Source organism: Halichoerus grypus, chromosome 4 (genome assembly GCF_964656455.1).
Source record: "Halichoerus grypus chromosome 4, mHalGry1.hap1.1, whole genome shotgun sequence".
In the NCBI taxonomy this organism is placed as follows: Eukaryota; Metazoa; Chordata; class Mammalia; order Carnivora; family Phocidae; genus Halichoerus; species Halichoerus grypus.
In genome coordinates, this window is record NC_135715.1 from 80,084,527 (window position 1) to 80,101,535 (window position 17,009).

The window sequence follows — 17,009 nt, forward strand, 5'->3', positions numbered from 1 at the left end:
TGTAGCAGATCTGGGTGTCTAGTAGCCGCTCAAACTCAGGAACAAACAGAATTTAAGACCCACTGACCTCCCAATGCCGTGGACCCCCAGATCATATTATTCTCCTGGTTAATGACCTTAAAATACTATTGACTTTCCTTACCAGGGCCTATGACCTTGGACTCAAAGTGAGGTCCACAGACCAGCAGCCCAGGTGTCTCTCCTGGAGCTTGTTAGAAACATAGACACTCTGGACCCCTAGAATTGGAAGCTGCTTTTTAACAAGATTCCTGGCAATTTTCCTGCATGTGCAGTTTGAGATGCACTAGCCCACTCTTTCTGACCTCAAGGGTTGCACTCCCCTGGCACAAAACACCCAGCACTAGGAAAGCCTGGACCAGCCTCTCACCCTTCTGGATCCCCTCCCATGAATGAAGGGTAGTCTCTGAGTTTGCTAAATGTCTGGCTGTTCTGATGGTTGATTTAGGATTCATGAGAGGTGGCCTTGGGCTCAGCTCTGGGTAGATAGACCTCCAGTGAATGAGCCCCCATGTTGACTCTTTCCAAGCTGATCCTTCAGACCCACAGGCAGGAACCATCCCACAGACACATGGCTAGTGAAGACCCCCAGGCCTCTTGCTTACCGCTCGGTTCTGGGCCTTGGTCCTCTCTGAACCATGTATCCATCAATGAATATTGTCAGACAGACACTCATTTGGGTTGTGTTTTGGTGTTTGATGGTAGCAGAAATAGGATTTCTAGGTCTCTCAGGGTGAGCAATGTCAATCCCAGAGGCCACACTAAGAAGTAGTTTGAATACATGGAGGGTTGCCTGGAGGCCCAGGGGGCAGTGGAAATATAGCATCATTGGTGCTTTTTCTTTTTCAGTCTCAATGGGAAGCAGCCCTTCTTCTGTCCTAGGCCAGAGACTTGCTGCTACTAAAAGGGACAGCAGTCACTCACCTCTGTGGAGAATGATGAGCATTTCAGAACCAGCCAGAAAAGCAAAAACCAGCTGGTTGTCAGCAGAGCACCTCCTCTCATCCCATGCCCTAGTGAGGACTTGATGGGGGACTTTGGCCCCTGTGACAGTTTATTTTTCTTCAGTGGCCTGGAGCTCTGAACTGTAGGATCTCACAAGCAGAAGAGACTTGGAGACCTACACCCCCTATGGCAAGGGCAGCTCCTGGTTAGGAGCTGTCACGTGAGAAAGCTCCCTCCTAAAGTGTTTGAGGCACAGCAGTGGGTGGCTACCCTGACAGACCCAGTGAACAGCAGGGAGAGGTCTGCTCCTTCAGGCCCCGGGTGAATATCTGCTTGGGACCCCCAGGTTCAGGTCCATGGAGAGGCAGGCCTGCCCATGTTTGATCAAATCGACAAGATCTCAGAGTCCAGATGTGGTTCCACCTAGCTGCGGTGAGGACCGAGGACTGCAACCCAACACTGGTTGTCAGAAATGGTTGGACACAATTCCGTGGCGTGACCTGGCCTGGCAGCCTTAGCCACAGCATGGCTGTGGGCCAAAGAGCACTAGCTGAGGATGGGGAGGGGAGCCCCAGGAGCCAGAGATTCCTGGCAGTTAGGACACTCTTCCCATCCTTATTTCACCCTGTGGTTTCCTCTTCCTAAATGGACTCTGTCCTGATTCCTTTTGGCTAATATCTTGCATGCTCTTCTCTTTCATGTCTCTCTTTTACCAGCTACCTAACCAGCCAGAAATGCTCTCCCTTTTTGGGGTCTCCTCACCCACAATCCATGTTTCACACCCTTGAAGGCTTGGTTCAAGTCCTAGCCCCTCCTTGAACTTGTCCCAGGGCTCCAGCCCTGGAGCTCTGCTTCTTTGCCTCTGAGTGCCTCCCTCGGTCTTAGTGGTGTTCAGTTTCCCATGTGTTGGTCACCCCAGCATGACTGTGTGGCTTCAGGGTTAGTGGCTTTGTCTGTATAGTCAGTTACACTCATGAAGCATTTCTGGCTCACCTGGTACCCTGTATGTGCAAAGCAGTGTGCTGAGTGGTGTGTGTGTGTGTGTATGTGTGTGACACACTCTGCCTTTAAGGAACTTAAAGTCTAGAAGGAAGGGTAAACCATGGCACAAACAGCTAAAGTGGGAATATGATGAATAATAGAGACAAGACAACATGAGGATTCAAAGGAGAGAAAGATTGGGAAGGGGGTGGAGAATTGCTGCATGGAGCCAGGGACCTCTGGGCCAGGTCTTGGAGGGTGAAAAGAGCTTCAACTGGAGTGAGTAGACAGAGGGAGGAGGGACCTTCTGGGAAGAGAGCTGCTTGTGCAGAGGCACAGAGGGTGCAGGCTGTCCTGGGGAAGCAGAGTCCCCTCTGGGACTGAGGCCTTCAGTGTGGCACAGGAGGCTGGGGCTTGCCAGCATGGCCTGGCCTGCCTTTCTGTGCTCCAGGAGGTCAATGGGACCAGGCAGGGAATGTGGCCCACTGGGGATCCCCCTGAGGGCTCAGCAGTGATGGAAGATGGATGTGGAAGCTCTGTGCTATGGCTATACCTAAGTTCTCATGGTCCCCATCCCAAGCACTTCTCACCCTTGAAGCCAGGCTCCCCAGTAAAGCTGTTGGGGGCATTTGGCCTGGACCACAGCACCCAGTGACCAGCACCCTGAAGAGAGAATGAGGGATAGACTCAGTGATGGGAATACATGTCCATTTTCTCAACCTATATGACTTTATTTTACCTCACCCCAAAGAATTGCAGATAGAAATCTGTACAAGCCAAGGTCCAGGCTCTGAAAGAAATGTGGGTATTCCCCAAAAGAAGCATGTCATAAAACTGAGCACATGCTCCAGGCCTGGTGGCCCCTCAGACACCCACTCCTTCCTACCAGGAGTGAGCAGATTAACCTGGTTGTGTTCTCTATGGAGAAGGCACTCCTACAGATGGCCACCGCAGCATCCTGTGTGACTCAGTGTCTCCCCAGGCTGGGCCAGCTCCCTCCTGCACACACACTGCCATCTGTCACCTGGAGGAGCAGGGACAGCTCCCACTCCAGGTCTTCGATCCTCTGAGCCAGGTGGGCTCTTCTCACTCCCAGCATCAGGGTCTGCTCACTCCTCAGGGCCCAGGGCCCGGGATTCTCTCCGTCTGGGCCACTTGCCTCTGCTGGATAGGGTCTGTCTTCCTGCCACACACAAGGGAAGATGCTGGGAACCTCCTGAAAAAGACACAAAAAGAAAAAGATGTGGCCCCTGAGAGTTGTAAACTCACCCTTTCCTGAATCCACCATGTGACGTTGGCAAGACTCTTGTCACTCTGACAGTCTCTAGGCATTACCACCCATCCAAATACTTGGGAAGATGCCAACAAGTTACCTCCAGGGACTAACCTCACAATTAACTAATAAAGACATAGTGTTTCCTGAGTTTATGTTGCTACATTAATGCACAACAACTAATTATATCATTACATAATCATCATGGTTAATAATCTGGAATAATTATTGAATAATTAAATCTTGCTGCATTTTATAGCCCCTCAGCTCATCCTGTTTTTTTTCCCTCCTTAACACTAGAGATATTTATATAATGTCTCTTTAATCTTGAAGTATCTCTGTTACTTTATCTTCACCAAATCATCTAAGCCCCTCAATGCAGTCAATGATAGGTCCCTGTGCCAGGTCCCTCCGCAGTGGGACTGACATCATAGCTGCCTATCTGAACTGGAGGGTGGCTGTGTAGACCCCACAGCTTAGTGTGACTTTTTTTGGGAAAAGTCTAGATGAAGCTCAGGGAAGGAACAATAGACACATTGAGGAAAGAACACATGGGAAGTTGGCATCTGCATTTGGGTTTCATGAGGAAGACCCACCTTGGGGGTTCAGGGAACCTTTTGGGCCTCAGGAGACAGTTCCTGCAGCCCTGCCGGGAAGGGCATCTGCGTTTCATGGCTGTTACACAGCCCCTGCTGTGCCTTTGTTTGTACACAAGATAAATTTTCCTTTAGTCATTTGTGAGCACAGGTGCCCTTTCTTGTTGTTTTTGTCTTAAGAGGGAAGTCAGCTTGACCAACAAGAACAGATTTTCCAGACCTCCCAACATTAAGGCCCAGGCACATACAATGTTCTCATGGAACTCTCTATATTTATGGAGCATTGCAGTGCCCCAACCCTGCTCCTCCTGGGTCCTCACTCCCAGGGCCCTTCCTAGTTGAAGAGGGGATTCCTTGGTGACACAGATATCCTGGCACAGGTGCCCACTCTGGGAAGCCTGGTGAGAGGAGGTGTCTATGCATGCTCCTCCACCACCCAGGGCATTGCCTGTGTTTAGCAACTCAGTAAGGCAGGGAGTAGGGTGAGATGACGGAGGCACTGGTTTGGGTGCAAAAGTTAAGAGTATGCCAAAAAACTCAGATCAAGAGAAATGGTATTTTAATGCAGTATTAAAAATCTCCAAGTGGCAAACTAAGGCCCACAAGTTGGCTGCCTGCTTTGGTGAATAGAGTTTTATTGAGCTCAGTGCAGATACACCTGAATCATCCCTCTGTCTCTTGTCTTTGTCCACTCCAACCTTCCCTATGTTGACACCTCCAGAAACCCAAGTTAGGATGGGGGAGCAATCTAGATGACCGAGGCATCTCGTAGAAAAGTCCCTGTTCCAGAACCATGTGCTACTGGTTAGGCTGCATCTGAACAGCTATTTTTATTGCTCCCTTTTCATGCTCTTCCTCAGTCTTTCCAGGCCATCAATTTACTTAAAGACCTGCAAACCCAAGCTGATTGAGTGGACTTCCCTGTTTCTAAAAGTACTTGCCAAAGCAAACAGCAAAACCAAATTCTGGCTGGTGGGCTTTCTGGTCAGAACTGGTTGTTCTGGTCTCAACCCCTTCTATGGAAGACTGTGAGACCCAGCTGTCTGTGGGCACCTCAGGAGCTGAGATGGAGGTCTGCTGGGCTTACCACAAATGCATTGCCTTTACTTGGGAGCAGTTGTCCTAGTTTGTCTTTTTCCTTCTGGATCTCTAGGGCTTGAGCAGTAAGCTGAAAGAACTCCTCATTCAGCTTATCCAAAGTATCTTCCACCTGCCATATCTTTCTCTAGAAAAAGAGACACATGGTGAAGGCTGTTGTGGAGGGATGCACAGGGGTCACAGAAGCAAAAAGCAGGACACCTAATCCAGGTAGGTGTGACCAGGGAGAACTTTCTTGAAGAGGGCACATCTCAGCTGAATTTTAATGATAAACAGGAATTAGCTGGGTGGACAATGGAAGAAGGGCATGCTAGGCAAAGGGAACAGCATATATGAAAACATAAAGATATGAGAGAGAAAGGGAACATTCATCCATCTGTCAGTCCATCCGTCTGTCCATCCACTCATAAAGATTTATTGAGCACCCAGTATGTGTCAATCCAGTGATTAGTTCTGAAATTCCATTAGTGAACTTCCACGGGGTTTACAGTCTATGAAGAATGACAGACCTAAAACAAGGAATTATGAGTGATGAATGTTACCTGTGGGTTGCTGTAGGAAGGGTGCTACAGGAAGTAGTCCAACTTCAGTTTGGTGGTAGCATGGAATTTATTTGGAAAAGTAGAAGGAGATGATGCTGGAGAAATGGAGGTGATGCGGGGGCTAGAGACAGTGGGCCACAAAGGGCCTCGTGCACTAGTCTCAGCTACTATGGCAGAGACTTTCTTATTAATAGAATTCAATTTGTTGGGAGTGTTGTGTGCTCAGCTGAAAAACTGCTTATTTCAGACTCTCTTGTAGATTGAGATTATCATATGACTAAGTTTTGGCCAATGAGATGTAAAAGAAAAGGATGGATTTTAGAAAACCTCTTTAAAAAGAGAGCTGACTCAGTCAGCCTGTGCCCTTTTACCTTCCCTCCTTTCCAGCAGCCATCTTGTGACCACAGGGACCATGAAGATGAAAGTCATGTGCTAAAGGTTATGAAGCAGAAAGATAGAAAGATCCTAGAGTTTGTAGATCACAGATGCTGATGGGTTTGCTTTTGAACATGTTACATTTAAGCAATTTGTGGGGCATACCCTCAGGTTATACAACATCCAATTGTCTGGTCAACTTGGCTGTCATGGAAAGTTCACCTCTTGCTCCACACATGAAATGCCAGATAAAATACAAATACAAATGCAGGACCACATTTCAATGGGAACTCTTGACGCCAAAAATAAAGAGACAAGTTTGTGGTAGGAGGAAGTTGAAGGCACATGGCATGTAGGTATTTTTTCTTAAAGGCTGAGGTGTTAACTGCCATCTTGGGCAGGTGTTGAGGTCATGAGGCCATTTATGGTGAGAACTGGTCCCTGGCTGCCTGAGTAAAGTCTGGACTCAGGAAGTGGCTCTCTATTCTCTGAACTTGAATTAAAAACCTACATCTGGCCTGAGCACATGGCCCATTGCTGAGCAAGCTTGTTGCTCAGGGCTGAGGTTGGAACAGATTTGATGTGAGAAATTGGAACCATGAGGTTGAGCACACTGTAAGAGGCCAGATGAGAGAGAGATGAGGGATGTGGAAACCTAACCTCCCAAGAGAACTGGAAGCAACAAACTCCATAGTGTGCAAGTGGAGACAATCACAGTTGCCCCACAGGGTGGCCTGCACAGAGGACAATCCCCCTGAAGATGACTTGTGGATGAAAACACAAAATATGGAAGGAAACCCAATGGCACAAAAGTGAGCAGACTTGATGAAAATACCCCCAAGAAATTAGAGATAACAGTGAGATCTGAGCATGACTGTCATATAAGCATGTTTAAAGTGTGAAGGAAGAGGGGTGCCTGGGTGGCTCAGTCAGTTAAGCATCTGACTCTTGATTTCAGCTCAGGTCATGCTCTCTCATGGTCATGAGATTGAGTCCTACATGGAGCTCCTTGCTCAGCAGGGGGTCTGCTTGAGATTCTCTCTCTCCTCTCCCTCTAACCCTTCCCCAACATGTGCATGCATTCTATCTCTCTTTCTCTTTCTAAAATAAATAAATAAATCTTTAAAAAAAATGTGTGAAGGAAGACAAAAGAAGGAATAGAACCCATAAATTAAGCACAGGAACATTATGGAGAAAAATAAATCTAGAAATGAAAACATATGAAGAGAATAACAATGTGATTGATGGCTTACATATAGACCCAACTGTAGTGAGTTTGTAGAAACTTGTGAGGAAATTACCTGGAATATGGGACCCAGAGGCAAATAGATGGGAAACATAAAGGAGAAGTGAAGAAATACAGAGGTAGAAATTTTAAGTGTTGTCTAGCAATATCCATTAATAGATGGTGCTTTTTGCATATACATTTTTACAAGTGTCTGTATTGTGTGTTCATTTTGCCTTCTCATTGGACACCAAGATGCCTTTCCGAGCTGTCAGTTCCTTGAGCAAGGGAAATGGATTTGACATGTCTTTGGATCCCTAGCTCCCTCACACTCAGCCCTTCTTCTGTAGACGCTGGTTGAAAAATATGGGGATCAGGGCAAGATCTCCTTCCCCTCCCTCATTTGTGTTTCTGAATGAGATCAGGCAGCATGATACAGAAGAAAAAGCACAAGTTTCTGATGTGGACAGAATGGGATTTGAAACTCTCTTGGGCAAAGTTATCTCCCTCTCTGAGGTTCAGCTTCCACAGCTAAAGAGTCCATGGGTCTGTCTCAGAGGGCTGTTTTGAGGTTCACATGGGTGTTCTTTGTGAAAGCAACCAGCACAGGCCTGGCTCGTAAGAGGCTCTCAACAAATAACACCTTTTCTTTCTGCCCTTCTTGGTCATTGATGTGACTCCCTGTGTATTTGGCAGAGAGAAAATTAATCATGGCTTAGTGTGTGGGGATGATGGTTAAAATCATTACTATCCAGTTTGGATACCAACGGCTTCCCATGTCATGTAACTCCATTATGTCATGGACTGTCACAGTATCTGCTATTTTACCTTCATGAAGAAGGAAAGGGGAAAAATATTCTTTCCATAGAAAGAATTTCCCAATCTGTGTCCATCCTGGGGTGTGTGAGGGAATAGTGTCAGTGACATCTGTAGGAGTTGCTATACCTTTATAGTGGTGGCACTTGTTTTAAGTGAATGAGCAGAAACTGTAATCTCTGAGGATGCCTTATGGACAAAACATTATGTTTCATAGGCTTCTTTCCCATTTCCATTCCCTTTACTATCAGATCTGCTCAAGTATCTTTTGATTAAAAAGAAATGAAAAACAAAAATATGCCAGAACAAAAGAATCTCCCAACTTTCATTTTTCTCATTGTAAAAGGTAACCCTGGTTCATTGTAGAATATTAGTAAATATAACATTTAAATATATAAATGAGTACATTAATGTCATGATAACCCACTGAGGTGGACCGCACTGAGGGCCCTACTTCTTTGCCTTCTCTGGACCTATGCCCTTCACCATGTTCTTCTGTAGTGCCCTCCCACTGTGTGTGGGCTTTTTTTACTCATAGCTTGAAGCTGAGCTTCACCATCTGGCTTCCTTTGGCCATTAATATAGGCAGAAGTCACCTGGTGCCAGTTTTGAGCCTGGGCCTCAAGAGGCTTTTTGTGATTCTGTCAGTACTATAAGAAGGACATGTCCAGGCTAGCCTGCTGTCTCTGGGAGAAGGAGGAGAGACCCTTGACAACAGTTGCCCCAAAACAGTGTCTCAGGCAAGACCAGTCTGGACCTGGGGCCCAGGTGAAATGAAGACACCCTGTGAGATCCAGAACTATAGGGCAGGCCCAGAGCAAATTAGCTGAACCCCCAGACACAGGAGCAATAAATGCTTATTGTTCTTTTTTGCTGAAGATTTGTGTTGTTAGCCCTGCCGCAAAAGCTAACTGATACTCAGTAATCATTCTTACATTTTGGGCCTTCTCATTTCAGTTTCTCTCTCTCTCTTCCCTCAAGCTAGTCTCACTACTACTTTTATGGCCCTCTCTTTCTGTTTTTCTCATGTGTCTTTTTAAGAATATATATACCCACATATGAAATCATTCCACATGTACAATTCCCTATCTTCATCTTGTACCTTAATAACATTGAAAATTCTCTATAACCTTATTTTTCATAAAGGCATTAATATCTCATGATAGAGCTCTACCATAATTTAGGTAAACCCTTATATTATCAGAAATTGATATCATCTCCATTTATTTTTATAATATAAAAAATTTCAATGTCCTTGTTTCCTCATATTTGCCTGTATTTAAATTTTTTTCCCCTTAGAGAGATTCTTAGGATTGGAGATACTGAGTGGACTGAATATTTTAGAGACTTTTTGACACAAAGTGCCAGATTGCTTTCCAGCAAGGTTTTAAATTTTTATTCTCAATCTGCTGGATGTGGGAGTGTCTATCTCTTTCATCCTCACAAATACTTAGTATTTTAGTTAACTGTTTTAGGTAGATATAAAAGGGCATCTAGTCTGATTAACATTTCTCAGATTCTTGAACATTTTTCATATAATTTTACATGTTGGTATTTCCTTTCTCTTAGGGCCATTTACATATTTTTTTCTCATAGAGCAAAAGTATCTGTTGATGGTAAATTTGACCTAGAGAATCCTGTTTTATATTATTATGTGATCATACCCACTTTTGCTTTCCTTCAGGATTTTTTTTCATTGTTTTGAAGATTCTTTTAAACCTTCACAGGCTCCCACCTCTTGCCCTTATGGATATTATAGATGTAGGGGCCAGGGACAGCTCCCCACCAAGACCAGCCATCTTGGCATGGAGATTATGCCAAATTTAAAACAATCAAGGCCCAAAAGACTTGACCTTCCCCCACAACCACCTAAAATAATTTAGGTAGAGGACCCGCTGCAGGAAGAGAGCTGTCACCATAGAAAACTACCCTGTAATATGAACTAGGTGTGGTGGACAGGGAGGAATGCAGCAAGGCCTGTTACATCAAAGTCCTCTCTATGTCCTCTTGTTTCTGGATGACCCAGCAAACATTTGTTGACCAAATATTTACTCTTTTTCTTCTTCCTGTGGATTCCATTTCTTCCTTTGAATTCCCTATCCCCTTCTCCTTAGTTCAGGATATACCTTATTTTGTCTGACTGATTTTAGAATCTCATGTCTGTGTGGATTCTCCATATGAATGAAATTAAATTTGATTTTCTCCTGTTAATCTGTCTCATGTCAATTTAATTCTTGGTCCAGCTAGAAGAATCTTGAAGGACATAGAAAAAAATGATTTCCTCCCGTACGTAGATAATCAGTGAACACTTAATGAGTGATTTTCTTGACCAATATTCTCCAATCCTAATTTCTTTTTCCACAAAATATCCCTCCCAGTCATGTTTTCTCCACCCCTGTGATTTCTGAGCCCCAGAGTCACATACAGTGTGTAGGTAACAAGCAGGGCTGAAAGATGGGACAGCTGAACAGCTCAGAATCCTTGGAGGAGGCAGAGGCCCATAGCACTTCCTGAGGTGAAGAGAACCTTGGTCACAGAGTCAGACTCCTACCTGCAGCTCAGGAAAGGCTCCGTGCCTGTGTCCAGCCCTGAGGATCCACAACCTAGAACCTGGGCTCATGGTATCTCCTCCTTTGGTGGCACACTGAGGCAGCTGTCCAGGTCCCAGGTCCTGCTGGGAGCTGGGAAAAGGGAATGAGAGACATCCTTTCAGGCCTCTGCTATCTAGTAGTACATCTCCCCAACCAGAAAAAGAACATATTGGCCACTTTTAACTCCTCCCTGAGGTGTCTGGGGTTAGAGAAGGATGAGATTATTAACATGACAGAGAAACTGACAGATATGCATAGATTCCCTGAAACTGCACCCACACAGCCATCCCTGCCTCAGCAGGTGAATGAATTCTCAGTAATGGGTACAGAATATGCCATCCAAAAATATGCCAACTTGGCATATTGATTATTTTGAGCTGAAGGCAACTGAGAAGAAGCAGATATAAGGCAAGCTCTCTGCCCTCACCCTATTTACCTGAAAGCAGGACATACATTTTAAAGGTGCACTCCTCCCTTCTGTAGGAAGGACAGGAGTTAATCACTGAGACAACTCTAGATGCTTATCAGCCTGGAGATGGCAACAAAGGAATTTACACAAAAACCTTGCTAAAACTAGCCCTTATTCTCCACTAGTTCCCCCATATATTTACCTTCTCACAATTTGATGCCCTAGAAACTCAAAGACCTTTTCTTTTGTCTTGTCACCTCTCTAAAAATTTACTGTTCTTTTGTTAAGATGCTGTGTAAGCCTTAGTTCTAAGGACCCTTCCTTTACATTTCACTGAATGCTTTCATGTGTATGTGCCATGTGCATGTTAATGAACTTCTATTTGTTCTTTCTTTTGTTGATCTTTTGTCAGCCAAGAATCTAAGATGGGTAGAGGAAAGGAATTCCAGCCCCCCATATCAGGCTAGCCATGCCCTGTGTGGTTTGTATCCCTTAGGGCCTCCCCAAATGGTTCTCCTTCTGGGGTCTAGTAACTGCTCTGTGCCCTTACCCTTCAGGGTTGGGAGGGGGAGATGTTGGCCCAGTACAACTTGCCCCAAGGTACTGTGCTAGCCTTTGTGGGTACATGTACCTGCCCACACCTTTATATGTCTTCCTTTATTATATTCCCTTCAAATTTTCCATCTAGAAATTGCAAGCTGCTTCCTGCTGGGATCCTCATCAGTAATACTGTTCAGACTCCCTTTGAGAAACTCAAGTCTTGATCTCAGTTTCTGCCCCTTGAAATGAGAGAGTTGGACAGTCTTCAGTGAGCCTTTGGGCCTCGGGACTGGTCTCAGTTCATGAGCCATACCTGAACTTTCTCACCTCCATGTCTTTGTCAACACAGTTCCCCTCTAGGAACACCCTTCCCCAATGTCTCTTCCAGTTAGGACCCTACTCTTATTTTAAATTTATTTCAGAGGATACCACCATCACAAAATCTTTCCTGATCCTTGCAGACATCTTTAAGTTTCTAGAGCCTTTTATTACAATCATTTGTTCTTCCTGACTCCTTCAGCTCTGTATTAAAGACAGCAATAAATATCTGCTGAGTGAAATTATCCTCAGGTTGTAGCTCATGACACTGGCTAGGGAGTGTTTGCTCAAAATGCACAACTTTCAGAGCAGAGCCCAGTCTAGAATCCAGGTCTCTGGATTCTAAATGTCAGAGAGGAAGAATTTCCTCTGCCCTTCAAAATCCTTCTAGTTGGACTAAATCAAATTGACATAACACAGATTAACAGGAGAAAATCAAATTTAGTTTCATATGTATGGGGAATCCACATGGATGTGAGATTCCAAAGACAGGGAAAATGAGGTGTATATATCATCCTGAACTAAGGAGAAGGGGTAAGGGTCTGGGACTTCAAAGAGGAAGAAAGTAATTCACAGGAAGAATGAGAGTAAATGTTTAGTAAACAAATGTTTTCTGGGCCCACAGAAACAATGAGACATAGAAGACTTTGACCAAACAGGCCTTGCTAGTTTCCTCCCTGTCTACCATACCTACTTCATATTACAATGTAGTTTTCTATGGTGACAGCTCTCTTCCTGGAGCAGATCCTCTACCCAAATTCTTTTAGGCAGTAGAGGGAAGGTAAAGAGCTTTTCATGAGTCTGCTGGGTTTTGATAGCTTCTAACTCAAAATAATCTTCATGCCAGAGTTGCCCATCTTTGGGGGGGGCTGCCCTTGGCCTCTACACTAACTTGTCTTTGTGTGATCCCCTTTTCTGGAGTCCCTGATCCTCCAGGAACCCAGGCCTGGTGACTTTAGCAGGAGAGTCTAGATTCCTCTCCCCTTGCTCACAGGAGACTTTAATTGTATACGTTTTCTAGGCACCCTAAACAAGGAAACCTATGGAAGAAATGTTTCTGGGAGGAAGGACTGTTGTAGCTTTGGTGGAGGGATTAATGGGGAGGTTAGTGCAGGGTGGGCTCTGAGACTCCCTGAGCTGATATCCCAGCTGCATCATATAACTTAGCCTCTTTGAACAATGGAGCTAGCAATAGTATCTACTTTATAGGGTTATTGTGAGGATTAATTTAGAGAGCAGATAAAGTGTTTACCTCAAATCCAGTACATACAAAGCATTCGATATGACTATTACCACTTGCTATTATTAAAGGGGGATGAAGGGAGGAATAGATCATACATAAGTGCATGAAGAGAAATCAAGTCAACAAAGCAAACAGATCCATCTCAGCCTCTTGGTCGACTTGGAGGAAAAACAAGTCAACCATGTGGCTACGTCTTGGAGGAGACCGTGTATCACAAGAAGGAGAGTTGGAAGGAGGTGGGATGGAGTCTGGTGAAGTCCGGAGTCAGCCAGAGTGAATGTGGCCTTTTTCCCAGGCGGGGGGCAAACCCAGTAAATGACATGAGTTCTGATGAGTTACTCAAACCAGCGAACCCCTTGGTAAACCAAGGTAGCCAGGACAATGGGTGAATTACTATGGGCAAAGCATCCCAAAGCCTTCAGCTGGATTTGAGTGGGTTAAGGCTCAAGTTCTGGTTATGAAAAATAAGATTCTCTGTGATGAGGGAACAGAAGGCTGGCTGAAGACAGCATAAGCTGACACCCTGCAACCTCCCCCCCACCCCCTACTCCTGGGTGGGACGCGTGTGACATTCTTCCAGGAATCTCCCAACTATCTTAATGTTAATGCCTTACCAGAGGGGTAAACAACCTTAACTTGACAATGGCAAGGCTTCCATTATCTTGTAGGTCCTCTTTAGCATATGAAAGTTCTTTCCAAACCTCCCCTTTTCCTTACCTCCACCAACTCCCAAGTATATAATCAGCCACCCCTCACACCCCCGTGCAGCAGCTCTTTCTGCCCATGGGTCCTGTCCCTGTGCTTTAAAAAATCACCTTTTGCACCAAAGACATCTCAAGAATTCTTTCTTGGCTGCCGGCTTCAAACCCTAATGTTCTTTCCTACATCATCAGTACTAAGGACCACAACCAAAGAACACAGCTGCTGTGTGCAAGACTTGGTGCTGATACCTGCCCCCACCTTGTACTTTGGTGCTCCTCATCCAAGGGTAGAGGCTGTGGCTTCAGGGGCATGTTACTTGCCAGGTGAGAGTCTTGTTGACAGGTAGGGAGAGGCTGTTCACCAACCAGACCAGAGGCCTTGGAATAACAGACAGTCTTGTAACTTTCCTTCAGTTTTGGGCCCAGAAAAGAACAAGGGCATCATTGCTGAACCAACATGGGCACCTGCACTGATCTGAGCTTGGGATTCTGTGTCTTGGTGTGGCCAGGCCACTGACTGCCTAGTGCTCCTGGGGGCCCCAAGTGCCTACTCAGTAGCAGATAAGACCTGATATGTGTCATGGTCTCCTTTTCTATGCCCCCACAGGCACTTTGGGAACAACCGTGGCTGTGACGGATTCTGCCCTATTGCACCGGGGATGTACCAGGCAGGGACTCCTGAACAGAGGCCCTCTGAGTCTTTCTTCCCTTTGACATGCTGCCCTCAGGGTAGGATCCATGAATTGTGCTTCCCTTCTGAGCTCTGTGTAAGAGGCCAGATCATCAAGGGCACTGGGGAGATTGTCTCTGACATACAACTTGGAGAAGATAAAGAGCTGAAAACAGGGGTTAACCTATGAGCACAGGCAGTACACCCTGGGTTTCGGAATAGAATGCAGGGCCACCTGAAGAGTGTGAGGCCCAAGTGTGTATGTGTGTGTGGTATATGTACATGTGTGTGTATGCATGAGTGTGGTGTTCTCTGTGTGTGAATGTGCACATATGTGTGGTGTGTACATGCATGAAAGTGTGCATGCATGCATGTGCGTGTGTTTGTGTGTGTGCACGTGTGCACACCAAATGAGTCTCCACAAGGTTGGGGTGACAATGAAGCTGTCTGCATACACAGGTACACTCTATCACCCTGGGGGGTTTTCACCTTTCTGCTGGCCCCAGCTGGTTGCGCACATGCATGAGAAAGTGCTGACGCCAGGGCCACAATCACTCTGTCCAGCTCTGGCTGAAAGCCCAGGGGTGAGACACTGGCGGTGCAGCCTGGGGAAGGAGAGCACAGAGAACAGCCTCAGACACAGTCACCTCATCTGACCACAGATGCCCCACCTCACATTTACTTGACTTTTTCCCATTTTTGAAGCCTTGTTGGTGAGCCTCTTGCCTTTTTATTCCACTTCTACCTCTATCCCAGAACCCGCTTCCATCTCTCTCCTTCCTTCAAGCAGTCTCTCCAATGTGTTAAATATAGGTGGCTTGAACCTTAAAGACTGCATCATGGCTTTTTATGTGTGGATAGTTACATTTTTATACATGATCTCTTCCCTTCTTATACAACTCCTTCTGTTTCTTCTTTTTTTAAATTCAGAAATGTTTAAAGATCTATCTTTTATCTCCATACATAATCTGTTACTTCTGACTGCTTGAACATTTTTGAGGGCTGCATTTTGCTTGCGCCCCCCGCCCCCCCCCCCCCACCAACCAGGCCAACTTAGAATACCTGCTGCCAAGACCAAGGCTGTGCTGGGGTTCACACCCAGCAGTCTCCAAGAACTGCACTGTGACTTGTTGGAGTACCTACCCAGAGGGAACCTGGGCTACAGGGTAGTTTTGCCAAAGTATTATTTAATTGCTTTTTTCTTTTTAATTTGCTAAACCTTCATCATGTAATTTTTTGGAAAAAAGTGCTCCCCATCAAGAAATAATGGAAGCCTCTGCCTTCAGTTAGCAATAGCTAGGAAAGGAATAGGCTTCATTTAGTCTTCTGCTTTCAGCTCCTGTCAGTGCCCATGGAGAGGAGTTTCAGGACATGAAGTTTTTACAGCTTAGCCCCAGGCCAATTTCAGAGGAAGGTAGCTTTTTTTGGTCCTTTTTCTCATGATCACTTGGCCAGATGTCCCAGCCCAGAAGTGTATGGATGAGAAGCTTAAGAAGTGGGAACGGTTTTGAGAGAAGGTCAAGGAAAGCTCTTAACAACATTGCTCCATCTCCAGGGCTTCACAGACCACACATGCACACAAGTACACATGAACACACACACACCTGTGTGCCAGGCAAGGTTTCTGGCATCTGTCTGACCTGCTCCCCGACTCCTCTCCCTTAGGGCTTTTGAGGACACATGGCCGTCATCATGGAAAAAGTAAGTGCTTGGATCTCAACCTCAAACACATTCTTCCAGTGACCCACTCCTTTCTGGAGAGTGATCTATACTGAAGAACAAGGGGTGAGACCCCAGCCCAGCCTGGCCAGCCTGTCTCCCCAGAAGGGCCAGGGAGCTCAGTGGAAAGGACTGTGGCTGGGCTCTTGGAAATGGAGCCTGGTGGCTGGGTGGTGGGCCCTTGAAGTCTAGTGAGGTGCGTTCCTTCATGCCCTTTCAGCTAGAGGCAGCAGAGCTGTGTAAGGGCTACATGGTGGAGGTTGGGCTTCTGGCTAGCCCCACTCTGTCACTCTCCATGTAATATGGTGGGCTTTTTAGCCTCTTGAAGACACTGTTCCCTCATCTATAAAATGATGGTAATGCCACTCACAGATTTCCTGTGAGAATTGAATGGGCTAAATGAGATAGTGCTTGCCCAGTGTTTACAACAGCCTTCAGGGCTGTGGAGGAGAGCGTTTGGAGAAGCTGGGGTCCCAGAGCCCCCAGAGCTCCAGGCAGCTGTGCAAAGGTGGGTGGGAGCCCCCAGAACCCCAGGCAGCTGTGCACAGGAGGGCGGGGGGCATGCTCCCTTCTTTGGTCAGATGACCCATGTGTGCAGATCTCCTGGGGATGCTCCTTGGCCCCCTCTTGATGCTGACAGGACAGCATCCTGGCTTGGTATCCAATGGCTGAGGCAGGCCTCTGGGAGCCATCCTATAAGGAGCCTTCCATCAAATGTTCTAAATGCTGAGTTAAGGGAGGGGCTTATTTTTCTGATTAGACTGAATAGACAGAATAGATAGCTACCTGATGAGATGCCGCCATATTATGGGCTGTTTTAATTCTTTTTCCAGCCCAAATTAGAGGCTAAAAAAAGTTTTCTTTCTCTAAATAACTCCTTTAACATGAAGAAATTTAAGGAAGCATTAAGCCAGGCAAGCATTGTCTACTAGCCTTAAGAATCATGTGT

At 45.9% G+C, this 17,009-nt stretch overlaps 1 protein-coding gene across 1 annotated transcript in view; it reads right to left on the minus strand.

The window, feature by feature from the left end:
- Nucleotides 1-2,654: 2,654 nt before the first annotated feature.
- LOC118538874 (uncharacterized) overlaps nucleotides 2,655-17,009 on the minus strand; it is a 40,262-nt gene continuing 25,907 nt past the window's right edge. The window contains exons 21-25 of the mRNA XM_078070019.1: nucleotides 14,831-14,946; nucleotides 13,931-14,049; nucleotides 10,421-10,550; nucleotides 4,901-5,038; nucleotides 2,655-3,160 (exon numbers count right to left, since the gene is read on the minus strand). Of these exons, the coding sequence (XP_077926145.1) occupies nucleotides 2,912-3,160; nucleotides 4,901-5,038; nucleotides 10,421-10,550; nucleotides 13,931-14,049; nucleotides 14,831-14,946 (752 nt within the window). The 3' untranslated portion in view covers nucleotides 2,655-2,911. The remainder of the gene's footprint in view (nucleotides 3,161-4,900; nucleotides 5,039-10,420; nucleotides 10,551-13,930; nucleotides 14,050-14,830; nucleotides 14,947-17,009) is intronic.